Genomic DNA, 19,640 nt, shown 5'->3' with positions numbered 1-19,640 from the left:
GGCGCTGTTCCAGACTTGGACACTACAGTAATTTTCATGACCAGTAACTGATAGTGGGCTGTTTGAGAGAGAGGTCTCTGCATTACAAACTGACTGTGCATTTAAAGCGCAAACTTGCATGAATGTCTGCATGGTTGGTGCTGTGGTGGCTGTCAGCCAGCTCCGAGGGGTTACAAACTGGATCATGGAGGGGTTGCAATGGGATTTCTGGTGCATGCTGAGTGGAGCCAAGCCATCCAGTACGCCATGTAGCGCTACAGTATACCATGGTGTATGGAAGATCACAGCACTGCACATGCCCAGTGGGTCAGGAGTCAAATGCAGCGATAGTGGGATGTCTTGCTATGACAGGCTTGTGGACAAGCGGTTAGATGTTCCATCTTTCTAACTGCTTGTCCTAGACCTTAATTTTTTTTTTTAATTCTTCACTAGTTCAGTATTGTTATTCAACCCTTACTAAACTCAGTACATTATATATACTAGATGTGCCCAGCTACTTGTAGTGTGCAAGTCCCAGCTGACGGAGTCAGCAGTGCAGCATGTGCCCTGACCGTTCCCTGCCCCTGCTGTGAAGGGCATCTACAGTAGATGCTACCATTAGGCATTTGTCCTCTCTATCAAAGCACACATGGTATGTGATGTCACTTCACTAAAGGGTCACGCGGTCACCCCGCGCTACCAGATCCTCACTCTGGGGGGTATTCAATTAGGCTGCGAAAAGTCAGAATCGGCGATAAATTATCGCCGATGATGTCATTTTCGCCTCACAATTTGATTCGCACCAGTGATACTTTTTCACCTGCTGGACTTCCTGCCTACATATTCAATTTGAAAGTATGCGAAAACGGGACCCGGCGATACTGAAACAAGCGGAACATCATGTCAGATTTGGGGAAATCAGCCTAAAAGCCCCCAAAAGATGCTCTGACATGGGGGTTCCCTATGATACCCCCCGATTTGGCTTGCTGAAGGTACCTATTTGGTGTTTTTAAACGGGCTCAATAGCTGCTAAATAGCGTTTTTGTATAAGTGGTGCAGAATAGTATTCAGGAGTTTTATTTGCAGAAAATAACTTATCCCAGTAAATTTGGGGTACTTGAAAATGGGGGCCAGCATATTTAAAAGTTGCTAAAGTTTAAAAAATTGTGTAAAATCCACCTCCCGCAAGCACCTGCAATGAAAAAAACACCTAGGGCATACTTGGGAACCCCCCTGGAGTCTAGTTCGCTAGTTTTTAACTTTGTGCCCCAACTTTTTTTTCACCCCCCAAATTTTTTTTTTTTTTGGGTGTTCTTAAGTGGTTAAAAAAATTTTTTTTTTACGCAGTTTACCTTTGGGGGACTGTCTGAATGCTGCACGGGGATTCCCGCAACGTTGCAACCCCAAAACCCCAATTCTGTACCTTTTTCCGCCTGCTATTCATAGGTGAAACTTTTTCGCCTATTACATTGCATTGACCTTCGGCCTAGGCGGAAAGTCTTTCAAATTGAATATGGCGGTACTTTTCCGCCTGGCGAAATGACGTCATCGGTGAAACTTTTTTAGCCGATCTAGTCTTTTCGCTCCAAATTGAATAAGGGCCTCAGTGTGTACAGTATGTGTACTGTATACTACTGTAAGTGGCAGGCAGCTGGGAAATCACTGGGACGGGTAACAGGGATATAACGGACTACGGACGGCAACCCCCATCGGCTGGCGCCCCTGGTGAGCCAATAGGAAGATACGCCCCTGCATCTGTGTTATTGACTTTTTGTTATCATACTGTAGCCGCTTGCAATACGTAACGCACTGATCCGTGCATGCATCTGTAATCTGTTTTTTTTTTCACCAATACTTAGAGCATGGATCTCATTGATCCGTGCTGCGTCTTCTCCTATTGCGTACGATCTAATATAAAAATAGTGAAACCGTGCACGCTAGTTCTTACTGTACGTCACGTACTGATTTACAGTAAGATTAATTCCTGTTCAGTACTGTTGGGGTACTGTGTCGAACTCACTACATTATTCACAACAACCCCAACTGTACTGTACCTTACAATGACAGATGCACGTGTTGGGTCTCAGACACACTTCCTATTTAATACTGTACATGCTTTTAGATAAGATGAAAACAAAATTGATTTGCCAATGGTCACTGCATGATGCCAACTAGAAAACGTAAAAAAAAATGATTGTACCTGTAAGTACTGTACGATCAAACACAGTAGTGTACAGTAAATTAAAAATATATTGTTACACAGTTTAACAGTATACAGTATGAATCTACTACAATACTGTATATACATTACTGCAGTTTTCTTACAGTAAAGCTGCATACACACGTAAAGATTTTCTGTCCAACCATCCAACTAGTTGATTAGTTGATGAAAATCTGGTAAGGTATGAAAGCAAATGACAATCAGAAATTTGCTCCCAAACACCAGAAAATGGACGAAAACTGTTGTTTGAACAAACTATTTAGATAAAACATTTAACAAACTTGTCTAACGACCATTTTCATCTGTTTTCTGGCATTTAGGAGCAAATTGCTGATTATCAGTTACTCCCATACGTTACCAGATTTTCATTTCAACCAATCAACTAGTTGGATGGTTGGACAGAAATCTTTGTGTGTGTATGCACCTTTACTGTATGCTACCCATCCACTAGACACGCTGAAAAGTGCACGATTACGACATTGCAATCATGCAGTCGTTTGTCAGTCTGTGATGAGCCTGCACTGAGCAAGCAGTCATTCAGTGCAGACTGATGAATCTGCAAACATTGCTCAACCTGACGTTATAGTCAGGTTGACCAGCTTGCTTGCACGATGATAGATGTCTAAACAACCAGGGGCCACGCGCATTGCTGGTTGTTTTAGACATTTTTGCAAATGATTTATGAACGATATCGTTCAAGTGCTCACATAAATCATGTAGTGTATGGGCACCTTTAAAGGCACACATCCACTAGCCGATATTTCTAAGCGATTGCACGATAACGACATAGTTGTCGTGCACTTTTTTAATTGGAAACGACCAGCGATGCGCGTGTCCGCTGGTCGTTTCCGACATCTATCATCAGGCAAACATGCTGAACCTGATATCGTCAGGTTCAGCATGTTGCCTAATGATTGATGATCCTGCACTGAACATCTGCTCGTTCTGTGTAGGCTCATCACAGAGAAACGACAGCACGATTACAATGTCATAATCGTGCTCTCGTTTCTCCGTCGTCTAGTGGATATGTGCCTTAAGTCTTTACTCAACAACTGTATTACACTATGACATTAGCTGCATTTCCAAGAGGGGTGCGGTGCCTGCTGCCGTGCAGGTGTACTTCAATAGCTTGCGTCGCACTGTCTCACCTTCAGCCCGTATGTTGCTCAGATGGTCCTGGAATTCCAAGCCGGACACAGACATGACTACTGTACAGTACCTAGGAGGAAGGAGATGACGCGAGAATAGTCCTTCCTCAATGCCGACCGATATGCCCTACCGGACCGAGGACTACACAAAAAAATTTATGTAATGTAGAACTCAGTGTCTTTCTCTCTCTCTCTTGTACTCCAAACAAGCATCTCCAAGCTCTTCTCCTTACACACTAATTCTTTCTGTCCTTGTGTTTTTATTCTCCAGTACTGTACAGTTTGTTTCGATGACCTGTCTTACATGCTAGACGATTTGGATGAACGCTAACAATATCATTCAATGATACATTATACAGTATTGTTCATATCGTCTAGTGTGTATGCAGTAAATCACCAAGGATGCGTGTGCACGTTTGACCAAGGCATCAACGATATCCCCAGTGGGCTGTACATGCAGGCCAATCTAGGGATATTGTTAACCCTCCGACCCCCTCATCTTTCCTCGCTGCCGGCATCAGCAAGTGTGCATAGAGTACACTTGATGACCCCGGCACCGTGGCAAACAATATCGCCTCATACACACCTGGTCTAGTGCCCATGGGCCATACTGTACAGTAAGTGTATACTGTAAAGTGTAATAATACAGTAGTAATAGTACTGTCAGGCTGAATCTATTTTTCCACGTTGTTTTGAGGCAAAATGACGTTTTTTTCCCCACAGTTTGAGAAGCCTAAGGGCCCCAGCCCCCCCCCCCCCCAGAAGCCTGCATAAGTACTGTACCGTACACTACATTGTCTTCTACTGTATTGCTTTTTTTTCTTTTCACAGTGTCTCTCTCTCCCTCCTGCACTCCAAAGACCCATCTCCAACCTTTATTCCTTAAACACTAATTCTTGCACTGTACTTGTGTAACAGGAACATTGTTTTTTTTCCCCACAGTTCGGGAACATGGAAGGCCCCAGTGCCAGCCCAGGAGCCTGCACCGGGCCAAGTAGCCTTTCCAGGCAGCGTAAGTACACTACTGTACATTGTCTTCTACTGTATCACTCCTTTTTTTTCTTTTCACAGCATCTCTCTCTCCCCCCCTCCTGTACACCATCTCCAAACACTTCTCCTTACACACTAATTCTTTCTGTCCTTGTGTGTTTTTTTAATGTTTCAGTACTGTACAGTATGTTTCGGTGACCTGTCTTAAGGAGCTTATACACTAGATGATTTTGATGAATGATAAAAATTATGGTTCAATGATACAGTATACACTATTGTTCATATCGTTTGGTGTGTACTGTATGCAGTAAATGACCAATGATGCGTGCTCGCTCCCTCAGGTCGTCAACAATATCCCCACTACTGCATGTGCTGTCACAATTACTTCCTTGCTTCACAGATTTATCATGTACTGTACAGTACTGCAGGAGATACTGTACCATTAAAGCATCTCACAGTCATTTTCTTTCTCATTGCTTTGTAGCCTTCTTCCTTGCCTTTTACTGTACTGTACAGTACTCATCGGACAAAATGTAATTTGGTGACAGTTTAGCAGCAAACTCTTACATTGGCTGAGTTTTATCTTCAAAATAGGAAAACATTTGGATGAGTTTACATCATGAGTTTTTTTTCCTGTAAAAGCATGGGTGTGCGCATGTTCTCGGACTCCTTTAAAATAGGCCAGTTTAAAAAGTTTGATAGTTTACAGTTTTAATTTTGTACTGTATTACTGTACTTTTCACTTCTCATGTGTGCACTATAGTACTGTACAGTATATAGAGTCTTTCAGGAGAGTTTGTTTTTGGTGTTATGGAGGCTCTGGTCAAGAGTTGTACAGTAGGGGTTTGTTTCCAAATTGTTTTGAGGGAAACTGACGGTACAGTGTTCTTTTTCCACGATTCAGACTCAGAATCCACCATCACATCTATCATCAGTTGATAGTGGTATTGATGAATACAGTTATGGACACACTAGTGCGCACTGCTACTGTACTGCCTTTTTTATTTTTTCTATAATATTTTTTCTTATACACACAGATGCACAATTTAGTGATGATGAGGAGCCTCCAATCCCAAGCGGCTCTTGCCGATTTAGTAAGTACTGTACGCTACATTTTCTTCTATCACTCTACTTTTTTTTCCTTTTCACAGTGTCTCTCTCCTTTCTGTACATACAGCCCAATGTGGAGACAATAAAAGTACTTGCTATACTGTAACATTAAAGCATTTTTCTTTTTTTACACATACAGTAGACCAGCTAATCATTGCTAACAATGAATTTTTTTTCCCCCCCATAGTTCAGGGACATGAAGGGCACCTGCCACCCACCGCCCAGGAGTCTGCCCCCGGGCCAAGCCGCCTTTCCAGGCCGCGTAAGTACTGTACCGTACACTACATTGTCTTCTGCTGTATCGTTTTCGTTCTTCCTTTTCACAGTGTCTCTCTCTCTCCCTGCTGTACTACAGAGACGCATCTCCAACCTCTTCTCCTGAAACTAATTATTTTGGTCCTTGTTTTTTTTTATTTTCCAGTACTGTACAGTATGTTTCGGTGACCTGTATTAAGGGGCTTACACACCAGACGATTTTCATGAACGATAACAATATGGTTCAATGATATATTGTTCAAATAATTAAACAAGTAATCAATTGGTGGTGTGTGAATTCTGTAATTTATACCAACACATACATGTATTGACGCACAAACAGCATTGAATAAATATAGAGCATGCACTGTATGAGCCGCCTTACGCCACAGCATTGGAGTGGCTCCACTGGGCATGATCCAATTTGTAACCCCTCGGAGCTGGCTGACAGCCACCACAGCGCCAACTGTGCAGACATTGATGCAAGTTTGCGCTTTAAATGCACAGTCAGTTTGTAATGCAGAGACCTCTCTCTCAAACAGAGCCCACTACAAGTTACTGGTCATGAGAAATCACTATAGTGTCCTAGTCTGGGACAGCGCTGACATTGACGCAAGTTTGCGCTCTAAAGTATGTACTGTAATATAGACATCCCACTTTCGCTGCGTTTGATTCCCGACTCACTGGGCATGCGCAATGCTGTGATCTTCCATACGCCATGGCAAACTGTAGCGGTACATGCCATATTGTATGGCTTGGCTCCACTGGGCATGTGCCAGAAATCCCAGTGTAACTCCTCCACTGGACATGCGCCAGATCCCATTTGTAACCCCTCGGAGCTGGCTTACAGCCACCACAGCGCCAACCATGCAGACATTGACTCAAGTTTGCGCTTTAAACGCATAGTCAGTATATAATAAAGAGACCTCTCTCTCAAACAGAGCCCACTACCAGTTACTGGTCATGAGAAATCACTGTAGTGTCCAAGTCTGGGACAGCGCCGACATTGACGCAATTTTGCGCTTTAAATGCACAATCAGTTTGTAATACAGAGACCTCTCTCAAACAGAGCCCACTCACTACCAGTTTCTGAAGTCATGAAATCACTATAGTGTCCAAGTCTGGGACAGTGCAGAGAGTGGCACAAGTCTGCAAATTCAAACGCGAAGTCAGTTTTTAATATACAGTACAGACACATACATAGCGGCACACTAGTTGTCCTAGCAGATGGGGGATGGTGTCCTTGGCAATGGTCACCATTCGTAGCCTTTTCAGGACACAAGGGCAGAGCTGACTGCTTACCGTAAATGGCTAACAGAGGGTCCTTTATTATGGTAATGAAAGTCTTGTTTGCTTTGGGGGAAGGGACCTGAAACACTATGTGTGACTCCCGACCCATTGGGCATGTGACAGAAATCCTATTGCAACCCTCCACTGGCCATGCGCCAGAGATGCCATTTGTAACCCCTCGGAGCTGGCTAACAGCCACCACAGCGCCAACCGTGCAGACATTGACGCAAGTTTGCGCTTTAAATGCACAGTTTGTAATGCAGAGAGCTCTCTCTTAAACAGAGCCCACTACCAGTTGCTGAAGTCATTAGAAATCACTATAGTGTCCAAAGCTGGGACAGCGCCGACATTGACACAATTTTGCACTTTAAACGCACAGTCAGTATGTACTGTAATACAGACATCCCAAGTTTGCACTTTAAACGCACAATCAGTTTGTAATAGAGAGACCCCACTTTTAAACAGCATAATACAGTACTAATTTCTAAACCTAACTGAGTTCTACAGTGTAACAGGATGTATTGCAGAGGTGAGACGTTCTGGAGATACAATCGCGGAATTTCAACTTTGCTGTACAATTCTACATTGCATTTGTACACACTTACATTTAACAAAATAATTATAGTGCTGGGACAAAACAATGGACAACTAATTTTGCTGTGTGGTGTAAGTGGAAACACGAAATTTAACGGGATGTAGTCAGGAAGCCGATGGTCTAAATACCGACCACAGGCTTCCCGACTCTCTAATCCTGGCAAAGTACTGTCAGGCGTCATTAGACCTATGCTGGGGGCCCGACGTCCGGCATACTGACCGAAGGTAAGTCCGGCGCCAGGCAGCCACGCGGGGGGGGGATTTTAGGGCTCCCGGGGGGACTTAGGGTTAGGCACTCCCCCGGGAGGGTTATGCTAGGAGAAGGGGGGTTAGGCACCACCGGGGAGAGGTTAGGGTTAGACACCCCTCTGGGAGACTTAGGGTTAGGCTGCGGGAAAGGGGGTGTTAGGTTTAGGCACTTAGAGGAGGGTTAGGCACCCCTAAAGGAGGGTTAGGGGGTAAAAATAGGTTAGTACTTACCTTTGTAGCTTCGGGATCTTCACTTCTGGTGGGCTTTTACTGTTGGGATTTGAACCGCCGGCCACACATACATACTACACCCAATTTAACTGACGATACTTGTGGACCTGAATGAGTCATATTTATATCAAACAATACAATATCCAGAAATTTCCAAAACAATGAAAGAAAAATAGAAAATTATTACTCTAAAGCTGGCCACAGACATAGCGATGTGTTCCCGATCAGCCGATGTACAAGATTTCCCTTGAAAACCTCCCCTGCAGCTCTGCACACGATCTCCACACGATTTGGTGTCCAATCTTCAAACGATCTCTCCTGCAGTCAGACTTTCACAGTGCATCGCCTCCTAGATTGTCAGATCTGCCCTACTGCACGGCAGATCTGACAATGCGATGTGCGACTAGCGAGGACGATTTACTAAGGGTTTGGCCATATTTTTCACGATCTGTTGTTCCAATGTGTCGGAATCGGCCAGATCGGGCAAAACATCGCTGTGTGCGTGGCCAGCATAACAGGTGGCAAGGTGGTCCATACTGGCAAGACTAATTATGTTTTTATGTATTTTAGTCACACCACAGGAAATATTCATGTGTACAAGACTCTCAATTCAAATGATTACAGATAGCAAACTCCATACTGTGACAGTACCAGACATAGGTACTATGGACTAAAGATGTACTTAAGAAAATACTTGTCATACATGTAAAAGTGAATTTTTTTTTAATAGAAATATGACAAATAGATTGGATCATAAAACTCAGCTGTCACATACCCCTATATAGACTCATGTACTTGCACAGCAATAGCTAAAAGTTACTCATGCTCAGGTCCACTCACTGCAGTCCTGACTTGACAATGATGGGGAATACTGTGCCTGCTGTGGTCTTCAACCTTTATCAGGTCAATCATGTCTTGTCAATGTGACTGGTCGGCCTGCATGCCAGCCAATAAGAATCTAACGTATCCCAGCTTGATACTTCTGGTTGGTTGCTATGAGTTACAGTACAGGCGGTTTACCACATAGCGCTGTCAGTTTCACCGTTATTTCCGAGGTGACAGTAGAGAGACACCGGGCAATGTCATACACACGTGTCACATCTGCACAGCGCAGAGCCGCCCAGTTACCAGCAGAGCAGCTGCCCGTGTACCCGGTCCCAGCAGCAGCGTCACCCGAACACACCACGTTTCTGTGTCAGCTGATCGTGACGTAACATCCCTTCGTCTTCCGCGGTCCTAGGCGCTGGCTGCTGTCAGCCGGAGACGTCACTCCGTGCGGCGGCGAAAAAATGGCGGACAGCATCCCGCTCCAGCCGGTGCAGAAGAGAGCGGCCTATTACACGGCAGACAAGAGTAAGAGGAGGTGAGAGACCCGCCTCCTATCCCTGCCCTGTGTGTGCCCGGCACCTGCCTGTGTTACATCACATAGGTCACTGTCTGTACCATCCTATATACACCTGTGATTTGCTGTAGGTGGATATAAAACAACTTTCCAGACAACTAATAGCATGGCATTTGGATCTCTATTACATATGGTTACATTTGGCATATTTTAGTTTCACTTGATTATTTCTCTGTTCCTGAATTGCATAGCCAGGACCATTATGTATGGTGTTTTGCATGAGATTACGCGCTTGAATAGCCATAAATAATATATAGTTTTGATTTCTATATTAACACTTGGTGGGTAGTTTAATTACACAATTATGTAAACCTAATGAATGTTTAAAAAAAAATAAAATTATCTCCTGCTTATGAATGTACCAATTACTGGAGCCATTTAACTTCTGCCTATAAAGTGCCACTGCTAGCACTTCTCATTTCTCGGTCTGATGGGGCTACTCTCCCTATCAGACTCTCCACCTCTCAAATCTTCAAGCCTTCTAGCTCTCATTCTAACCCTCTGCTCCATACTCCTTCCTCATTATCTACCCCAGGGGTCAGGGAACTTTTTACCTTTTACCCCAAAATATATTTAGATACGTTGATTTGAAAGGAAGGAAATCATATAGTAGTGCCCTCATATAATGCCCCTGTAGTAGTGCCCCCATAGTTATGCCCCTGTAGTAGTGCCCCCATATAATTCCCCTGTAGTGCCGCTTGTACAAAAAAAACCCCACTTACCTTAATCCCCGCTCCTGCTCCTCGGAACTATGGGAGACACGTCATGACGTCTCTCCCATAGTGTACATGGAGAGAGCCGGAAGCTGGAGTTCAGAAGAGAACTCCAGCCTCCGGCTAACGCAGCGCTGCAGGGAAGGAGCCAGGTGCCCGCTGGTAATATAATATCTTAGCGGGCGTCCGGCTTAGAGCCTCCCTGCAGCACAGCTGGACATGCATATGAATCATTCTATATTATAGAATGATTCATATGCATGCCTGGCTGTCCGTCCATTACTCCCAGGAATTTAATTTTTACCCCATGTGGGGTAATTTACCCCTGTTCCCTGACCACTGGTCTACCCCATCTTTGGGATGGACATCGGAAACCAATGGTTAGCAATGTTTCTGACTCTATCAAAGTAATTTTTCCATCGAATACCGGAAATTTTATGGTTGCTAGCCATTGGATGCTGCTTTCCAATGCCCATCGATGGCTGGCTGTGGAGGGGGAGCACACACCGCTGCTCTGCACTCGGAGAGTGCTGGGCATGCCCCCACAGTGATGTGGGCGGGTGCAGCAAGGCCATGCCCCCTTTCCCACAGAAAACTCCGTCACTTTTTGGACGGTAGTATAACCATTGCAATGGTTATACTATTGAATTGTTGAGATGCGATGGCTAGTTCGCTTCGCATGAATTGTTGTCCATCCCTACACCATCTGTGTCATCCCTGTCTGTCTGCCCCTCCCCTTTAAAATGTAAGCTCTAACGAGCAGGACCATCTTCCCTCATGTGCTTCTCCTTCCCTTGCTCATACTATCATCTACTGCTAACTCCCCACAAGGGGGTCTATTCATAGACCAGTGAAAAGCCCTGTTTAGCTTAAAACAGGGCTTTTCACTGCTTTCGTCAATTCAGTGGGTTACCGTGGAAAAGGTTTTTCCTTCTCTGGCTGCAACCCCGCTTCGTGTGTATCACTATACTTTTGTATGGTGATTGAGATTCATAGAAGAATGGAAAGCTCAGCTTTCCATTCCTCTGCTGCGTACGTAATCTGTATTGTGAGACAAAAAGAAAAGGGCAGTTGAATACTTTCCTGCTTTCTGCCCAGCACCATACCTGGTTCCGCCGCCTGTATACCAGCGTCCTTTGCAGTTGGTTTGGATGTTTGTTCTCAGACGTATGTGCAGTGGGTAAAAGACATATCGGACTCCCAAATGCCTGTCTTCGCACCGCTTTCAAGGATTGCAGAGAGGGGCCATTTACCTGAGGACGTCGGTGGGTATGTAAGTGTACATGAGTGGCTACAAAACATTACTGTACATCGCATCGATATGATTCTATATATAGTGATATTTTTTTGTCGCAGTTCATGTTTTACATGAATAGACCCCTTGGCTGCTAACGCCCTGCTGCTTATTTGAGTGTTATGATTGCTAATGCAGCAATGTTTATAAACCATGTCCTTGTCCTGCATTGTTTTGTACTGTAACTGTTTTCTCATCTCATTTGTTTATATACTTTGTAAGGCGCTGCGGAACCCTTGTGGTGCCATATAAATAAAGTATGATAATAATAATACTAATAATAATAATAATAATAATAATGGGGCAGTATTGGCACAAAATGAAGATTAATTGATGTTAGGCTAAATAAAACTTAAAAACAAATAGTTGGTACAGTATATTATAGATGGGGAAAAATATTGTTGTGGTTTAAGTCAATAATGATCTATTTATTCAAAGAATTGGAGTAATCAGAAGTTGCTTACTAAATGCTGCCACATTTCTATTAAAGTTAGTACCACAACACACAGTAGTGATTAAGTTCATCAATAAATAGTAACATATACTGCACCAGACTCCTTCATTCTTTTTCATTATAGGACCTGAACATTTGGTTAGTTAAAAAAAAAAAAAATTCAGGAAAAAAAAATCTGTGACATCCACGATAAAAGTATACTTTGCGTTTTGCTAACTAAGGCCCGTATTCAATTAGCGGCGAAAAGCCGTAATCTGTGAAAAAGTATCGCGGATGACGTCATTTCGCCAGGAGGAAACTTTTCGCCGTATTCAATTGCAAAGACTTTTCGCGTACGCAGAAAGTCAATGCAATGTAATAGGCGAAAAAGTTTTGCCTATGATTAACCGGCGGAAAAAGTGCAGAATTGCGGTTTTGGGGTGCAAAGGTGCGGAAACCACTCTGCACCATTTGCACCGTGGCGGCTTACAAAACATGCCACTTTGTAAATATAGCTCTACATCAGGTGTGCATCAATAGGCTGCTGGACAGTGGGGTTTCTGGAGAATGAATAAAGCCAGTATGCAAATTAGAGGATGTAATTTTTTCTTTATATTTGTGTTTTATTTAAAGTTCTTAATTAAGCATATAATATATATGGTATCTAAACCCTTTTAGATTTTTGGCTGCTGTTTTTGTTTAAGCTTGAAACATAATATTTGGTGAGTTCACCCTTCATGAAAGCCATTTTTACTACAGGAGTTGTTTAAAGCCTATTTGTTGGTCAAAGAAGTTCAATTATATGTTCACAGAGGTGCTGGGAAATTGTATTCGTGATCCTGCCAGACTGGGGGTGGGGCAGGGAGCTGAGGTGCGGGCATGTACTTACCACGGCGTGCTTTCGAAAAGGAGGTGTGGCCTACACAGCTAGGGGGTGTGTCACTCTTGGTGGTGTGCCCAGCACTTACGGAGGTACTGGTCTTCCCCCTAAGCTCTCCCCTCACTGTGAATAGATACTGTTCACATGCGCACAACATCTATCCATCCGGTGGCTCTCAGAAACAGCAATTATTTTAATCTGCGGTACACTGCGGCCCGCTAGTGGGGACAGCACAGGGCAGGCTGCTCTAGTGGGGCTAAAACGGCCTAGAGACAACGCTAATGTATATTGCCATCAGTGATCGCATGATATGCACTATAGCGCGTATTTACGCGCTACAGGATGTCCGGGACTCACTTTTTTAAAATGACCGGGTTCTGCAGGACGCGCTGTGTTGCAGCCGGTCAATAACATCTTCAGCATCCCCAACCGATCACTAAGGTTGACAGCATCTCCTTATCCAATAGCCGCCTGAGACCTCTACCTCCTGGTCATGTGACGCCGCTGGGCTCGCTTGCCTGTCTCAGTCCTCACTGCCTTGAGAGGGGTAGGGATGCCATTTATTTACGAGCCTGCAGACTGCCCCTGTCTCTCTCTCCCATGCTTCCACAGCTCCTCTGGGCTCCAAAGGGAAGGTCGGTGCCACTGCTACTATCAGGGGCTCACACTGGTCGCCTGCTGTAACCGGGATTCCTCACACTACTCTGGCGCTGAGGAAAAGGCAGCTCTTGGTAAGTACAAGACCTGGGTGTGAGCTTGACAGAGAGGAGGGGTGAGGTGTTTGTGTGTATGTGTCTGCGGGGGCACTGTGCAGCCCCTGGGTGTAGTAGGGGCACTGTGCAACCCCTGGGTGTAGTAGGGGCACTGTGCAGCCCCTGTGTGTAGTAGGGGCACTGTGCAGCCCCTGGGTGTAGTAGGGGCACTGTGCAGCCCCTGGGTGTAGAAGGGGCACTGTGCAGCCCCTGGGTGTAGAAGGGGCACTGTGCAGCCCCTGGGTGTAGAAGGGGCACTGTGCAGCCCCTGGGTGTAGAAGGGGCACTGTGCAGCCCCTGGGTGTAGAAGGGGCACTGTGCAGCCCCTGGATGTAGTAGGGGCACTGTGCAGCCCCTGGGTGTAGTAGGGGCACTGTGCAGCCCCTGGGTGTAGTAGGGGCACTGTGCAGCCCCTGGGTGTAGTAGGGGCACTGTGCAGCCCCTGGGTGTAGTAGGGGCACTGTGCAGCCCCTGGGTGTAGTAGGGGCACTGTGCAGCCCCTGGGTGTAGTAGGGGCACTGTGCAGCCCCTGGGTGTAGTAGGGGCACTGTGCAGCCCCTGGGTGTAGTAGGGGCACTGTGCAGCCCCTGGGTGTAGTAGGGGCACTGTGCAGCCCCTGGGTGTAGTAGGGGCACTGTGCAGCCCCTGGGTTTAGGAGCGTTGTGAAGGTCAGTTACAGGGGCCCTGTCAGGGAGGATGGGGGAGGTGGAAAGTGCCTTAGTAGGCCTCAGGTCCACTGCACACATACATACTGAACACAGGGCCTGATTCAGAGCCGAACGCTCTGACCAGAGCGCTCGCTCTGAATCAGTGCCCTCCTCCATAAAAATGGAGCGGCCTCCTGGCCGCTCGCATAGCTGTGGGTGACCACCCACAGCATATGCGAGCGTCCATGATGATGGTCGCGATGGTCTTGACCATCACGACCATCGGGCTTGCGACGGAGACCCTGCGGTAGGGTCTCGCTGCCGCAAGCCCTGGAGTGATTTTGGCTCTATCAGAGCCAAAATCACTCCCACTGACATCACTAGGTCTGCAGCCGGCCCCCACTAGTGATGTCAGTGGGGCCGGCTTCAGACGGTAGGCGTTCCCATGGGAACCCCTCCGTCTGGCAGGCACGCCCCCGGCACGCCCACCAAAGGGGGCATGCTGTCAATCAACATCGACAGCACGCCCCCTTTGGTGCGAGACCCGGAGCGATGGAGAGCACGTCGCTCGCCGGGTCTCGCGCATGCACACGACGGAGCTCCCTCCGTCGTGCGCATGCGCAGTGGGGGAACATCGACCCGCTTGCGAGCATCCTGCGCTCGCGAGCGGGTCTGAATGACCCCCACATACCCAATGTGGACATGTACACATACCGTGTTTCCCCGATAATAAGACACTGTCTTATTTTTTTGGGGGATCAAAAAAACACCATAGGGCTTATTTTCAGGGTAGGGCTTATTTTAATTTGGATATTTAATTTAATGTTGAATGCAGCCTGTGCTCTCCCTCCCCCCCCTGTTGTTGAATGCAGCCTGTGCTCTCCCTCCCCCCCTGTTGTTGATTGCAGCCTCTGCCTCTCTCTCTCCCCCCCTATTGTTGAATAGTCTGTGCCTCTCCAGCCCAAACCCACACCACGGTGTTGATTGCAGCCATTTCCCACTTACCTTTTTACAATAAGAAGAATCGGGAGGCGCCTTCTTCATTCACGATCCACGGCTCCTCCGTAGTCCACCTTCAGAGGCGCGCCGTGACGTCATGACGTCACGTGCGCCGACTCCAGCAGTCTGACTACAGTACCCATAAGCTGGTGGAGGAGCGGCCCGAGCGGGCCGGGTAGCCTCCTCCAGCTCTTTCATTTACCGTAGTACCATACGGTACTACATGCGGGGGGCGGAGCTGGCTAGTGTAGTGCAGGGACCCGGAAAAATGTGATTTTAATAGGTCTTACTTTCGGGGTAGGGCTTATTTTGGGCCATCCATCAAAACTAAGGATAGGTCTTATTTTCGGGGTAGGTCTAATTATCGGGGAAACACGGTACATTCTACACAGATGTCCACCAGAGGCGCTTTAAGAGAGGAGGGGGCCCGTGTGCAGGCTCTGATCGAGCCCCTTCCTCTCTGGCAGTGCAGTAGACTCTGGCATGTGCAGGTCTCCGGGAACATGGCGTCCACGCCGCATCTCTACTGCGCATGCATGAATCACCTGGCAAATGGTCGCCGTGGGAATTTTCCCGGTGATTTCTGCAGCGGGCCGACGGAGAGGTAAGGTATATTTAGAGCCGTATTCAATTAGGTGCGAAAAGCCGTTTTCGGCGATAAAGTTTTGCGAGTGACGTCATATAGCCATGCAAAATGTTCCTCCTTATTCAATTCCAGAGACTTTCCGCCGTTGCGGAAACTCAATGCAATGGAACCGGCGAAAAAGTTTCGCCTATGAATAGGTGTCGAAAAAAAAGTGCAGAATTGGGGTTTTGGGGTGCAAACTTTGGAAAACCCTCCTGCACCCTTGGGACAGTCCCCCAAAGTTAAACTGCGTCAAAAAAAAGTTTTAAAAATACTTTAGATCACCGTAAAAAGGACTTTCATTTTGGGGGCGAAAAAGTCCAAAGTTGGGGGACAAATTTAAAAACTAGGGGGTCCCTAAGTATGCCCCAGGTGTTTTTAAGTTTGCAGGTGGTTGCGGCAGGTGGATTTATTAAGTTATTTAAAACTTCACTTTAGCAACTTTAAAATATGCTTGCACCCCAAATTTGCTGGGACTACTTATTTTCAGCTTAAAAATCTGCTAAATGCTATTCTTCACCACTTCTGCAAATACGCTAATGAGCAGCTATTGAGAGCATTTAAGTATCCCAAATACCTTCAGCAGGCCTATTCGAGGATATCTATAGTAATCCCCAATGTTAGTGCAACTTTTGGGGGGTGTCAGGCTGATTTCCACAAATCTGACAGCACTTTTCACCTGTTTGCGTTTCGCCGTGTCCCGTTTTCGCTGATTTCTAATTGAATACGGGGATGAGCGCGATACTTTTTCACATGAAAAACCAGCGATGTCAGCGAAAAGTCCGGCATGTGAAAAGTACAGGACTTTTCACACCTAAATGAATATGCTCCTTAATTGGGTGCAGGATGTGCACCCAATATAAATACGCCCCTGATGCCTACTGCACAGATACATACTGAACACATACCCACTGCAGACATACATACTGCACAGATGCCACTGCACACATACTGTCACCTACACCTGCCCTCTCTCTACACCCAGCACTGTTGCAACTGCTGTATGAACTTACCCCCTCTCTACCCCCAGCTCTGCCTGCCCTTACTCCCCTCTAACCAAAGCTCTACTTCAACTTAATCCTGCCTTTATCTCCAGCTTTACTCCAACTGTTGCTTGACCTTAACCCCCTTTACCCCAACAGCTACTTGCCCCCTGCACTTCCCAACTACTGTCAGCCTTTACCCCCCCATAATATGTGATGGGACCCAGAAAAAATGGAGTAGGACTCCAATTTCCCAAAGCGAGGGGTCCCTGGGACCCACAATTTTTTTTGCTCATCGCGATAACTGGCTATCCTTTCGGTAAAGTTGTTAGCATTGCTGTTTCATAGTACTGGAGGGATGTTGTGTGCAGTTTATATGTTCTCCCTATTGTGAGTTTCTCCAAGGTGCTCCTCCTTGCTTACACAATCCAAAAAGGCAAATAAATGTATGTATGTAGTAGAGATCTAAAATCGTAAACTCCACTAGGGAAGTGACTGATGTGAATCATTAAACATTCTTTGTGTGTTGAGTGTTGTGTACAGGGCCTTATTAGGAGCGCATGGGCCTGGGGGTGAAAATAAGCAGGTGCCTATAAAAGTAGAAAAATTGCATCATTTTATGAGGGAAGTTTGGGAACCACTGCTCTAAGGCATTAACAGACTGTTCCATGTTTTCCTGACATTTTTATGCAATCCATGTCCATTGAAGATTCAGAGGGAAATGTAATAGCTTGCAACTTGTAGGCATTAGTGAGTTTTCAGCGAGTCTGGCCAATGTTTTAAAGGGGCAATCATTTAAAAGGCAAATCAACCTGGTTTTGCCTTTGAGGGGGTAGATTCAATTGTTTTGTTGTACAGTGATAATTAATGGAAGCCCGACAGAGCAATTCAATTGTTTTGGGCTCCCATTAATTATTGTGCTTGTCGTGCCCAAACGCGACACAAGAGTGCCGTTTGGGTACCCAAAAGCCGGACTTTTTGCGCATTTATGCTCTCCATCTCAGGAGTCTTTGAGCAGAAATGTGGGTGCCTGCGGCATTCGCGCCCGATCTGAGCAAGAACTGAATTGCTCCATTTGGTGTCCATTACGTAGAGCGCCCAATAAAGCAATTGATTCCCCCAAAAGAGAGAGAATCGTGAGTAATGGTCCATACAAATGGTCTCTTTCACCTTGGTGAATGCAGTTTAACTGGCACCATGTACATACAGTAGTTTGTGCAACTTTCACTCTGAATACTTAGGTGTATTTTCAGCAATAAGGCTTAAACTACATTGGTTAAAGCATCAGTAAAATATATTCTATAGAATAAACCATTTGCAAGAACACCTACCCCCTTGCCCCCAGTTTTGTGGATGACTTTATTTATATACCAAGATTTAAATAAATAATAAAAAATAAATATATATAATCACTGATAATTTAATTTAGTTTTCATTAGTTTAGTTTTTGATTTCTCTCTTCCTGCCTGTAATGTTAAGGTTGCTAAGCGCTGGGCTACAACTTTGCAGCATTTCCCAAGGTTGTCTTCCATATATAAATATGATATACTAGCTTTCGCCCACATTTATTTTTTTTATTTGAGGTGTTCTAGTTGTATTGCATTGCATAGGGGCCCTGTTGCAGGAGAGGCCCACGTGACCAGCATCGCTATACAGACTGGTGGCAGCAGCACCTTCACCCAGAACTCATACTGATGTCACTGTGTGCCCCTTGCACAGACTGCTATGTAGAGTATCCTATTCAAGTGAACACAGGCCCAAAGCACCTCTTCCACCGCCCCTTACTGAAGGGTGCCACAACTATCTCATGCATTGATGATGTCAATAAATTTTGTTTTTGTTATTGCTCAGCTTTAACTTGACGGATCGAGCTTAAACAAAGTGCAAGTTATTTCTATGAGCTTTCACTACAAAGTGATGTCATAAAAATAGGTTCAGTAGTTTTTACGCCAACTTGGAACACACAGATCGACACAACAGTCTTATAATTTTAGCATAGATATGCTTTCCTAACTGTATAAAAACCATATTTAATAATGTTTAGTGGCATTTTACAGTTGACCTCTTACATACAACTAGACCTATATGAAAAACAAAATATAAATAAATGAGAGACAGTTTCTCAACATTAAGCAGTATAGTTTCTTCTAATTTTACTTTTTTCTACATGTCAGTATATTGTGGCCTAACAAAGTTACGTACAGCCCAGGAGTAATCTTGTAATGGATGTGCCTAGTCCAATTTTCTTTAAGAAGTTACTTCTCGGCCCTGAATGTTTGTGCCCCTCTGAGAGTAGGCTCCCTGGTGCTCTACTTACCTTAACGTGCCCACACACATAGCGATCTGCACACAATCCCACAATGTGTGCCATTCCCTCTGAACTCTCCCCAGGCAGCTCGCCGGCAGTCCTACACACGATTTGGAGTAAAAAAATGTCTAATCGGACTTAAGATCTATCGTGCATCCAGTGCATTGTGTCCCAGATTGGCAGATCTGCCCTATAGCACGGCAGATCTGAAGATATGATGTACGACAAGCGGGGACCCGCATTGGCATCGTGATCGTGAGTGGACACTGACGATTTGGGCATTTTTTGCACGATTTGTCGTCGCGATTCGTCGAAATCGGCCAAATCGTGTCAAATATTGCTAAGTGTGTGGGCAGCTATAGTCAGTTCTGCCAAGTTTTAGGTGGTCTTTTTGGAGTTCCTCCTGTAAACTGGTACTATGAGCAAGCACCCACCCTCCCTCCATCAAAATACCTCTGTTCTGGCAGCTATAAATATTCATTTTATATTAATCAAAATGTGACCATCACATGTTCTGACTTTGTGAGTCTGAGAAAT

The 19,640-nt window shown here is 45.4% G+C and overlaps 1 protein-coding gene and 1 long non-coding RNA gene across 7 annotated transcripts in view; one reads left to right on the top strand and one right to left on the bottom strand.

The window, feature by feature from the left end:
- The window catches only part of LOC148519939 (uncharacterized), a 50,242-nt gene extending 40,861 nt beyond the window's left edge, over positions 1-9,381 (bottom strand). For 2 of the 3 annotated variants that reach the window (XR_015878887.1, XR_015878889.1), the window contains exon 1: positions 8,843-9,381. This is a non-coding gene — a long non-coding RNA (uncharacterized LOC148519939). The remainder of the gene's footprint in view (positions 1-8,842) is intronic. The other variant, XR_015878888.1, reaches the window with a different exon arrangement.
- ATP9B (ATPase phospholipid transporting 9B) overlaps positions 9,274-19,640 on the top strand; it is a 434,681-nt gene continuing 424,314 nt past the window's right edge. For all 4 annotated transcript variants that reach the window (XM_088475905.1, XM_088475902.1, XM_088475901.1 and 1 more), the window contains exon 1: positions 9,274-9,430. In XM_088475905.1, coding sequence (XP_088332031.1) covers positions 9,357-9,430 — 74 coding nt within the window. In that variant the 5' untranslated portion in view covers positions 9,274-9,356. The remainder of the gene's footprint in view (positions 9,431-19,640) is intronic.

The sequence above is a fragment of the Taudactylus pleione genome, unplaced genomic scaffold (assembly GCF_031769625.1).
Source record: "Taudactylus pleione unplaced genomic scaffold, aTauple2 ptg000179l, whole genome shotgun sequence".
NCBI classification, from domain to species: domain Eukaryota; kingdom Metazoa; phylum Chordata; class Amphibia; order Anura; family Myobatrachidae; genus Taudactylus; species Taudactylus pleione.
This window is presented reverse-complemented; position numbering and strand designations above follow the sequence as displayed.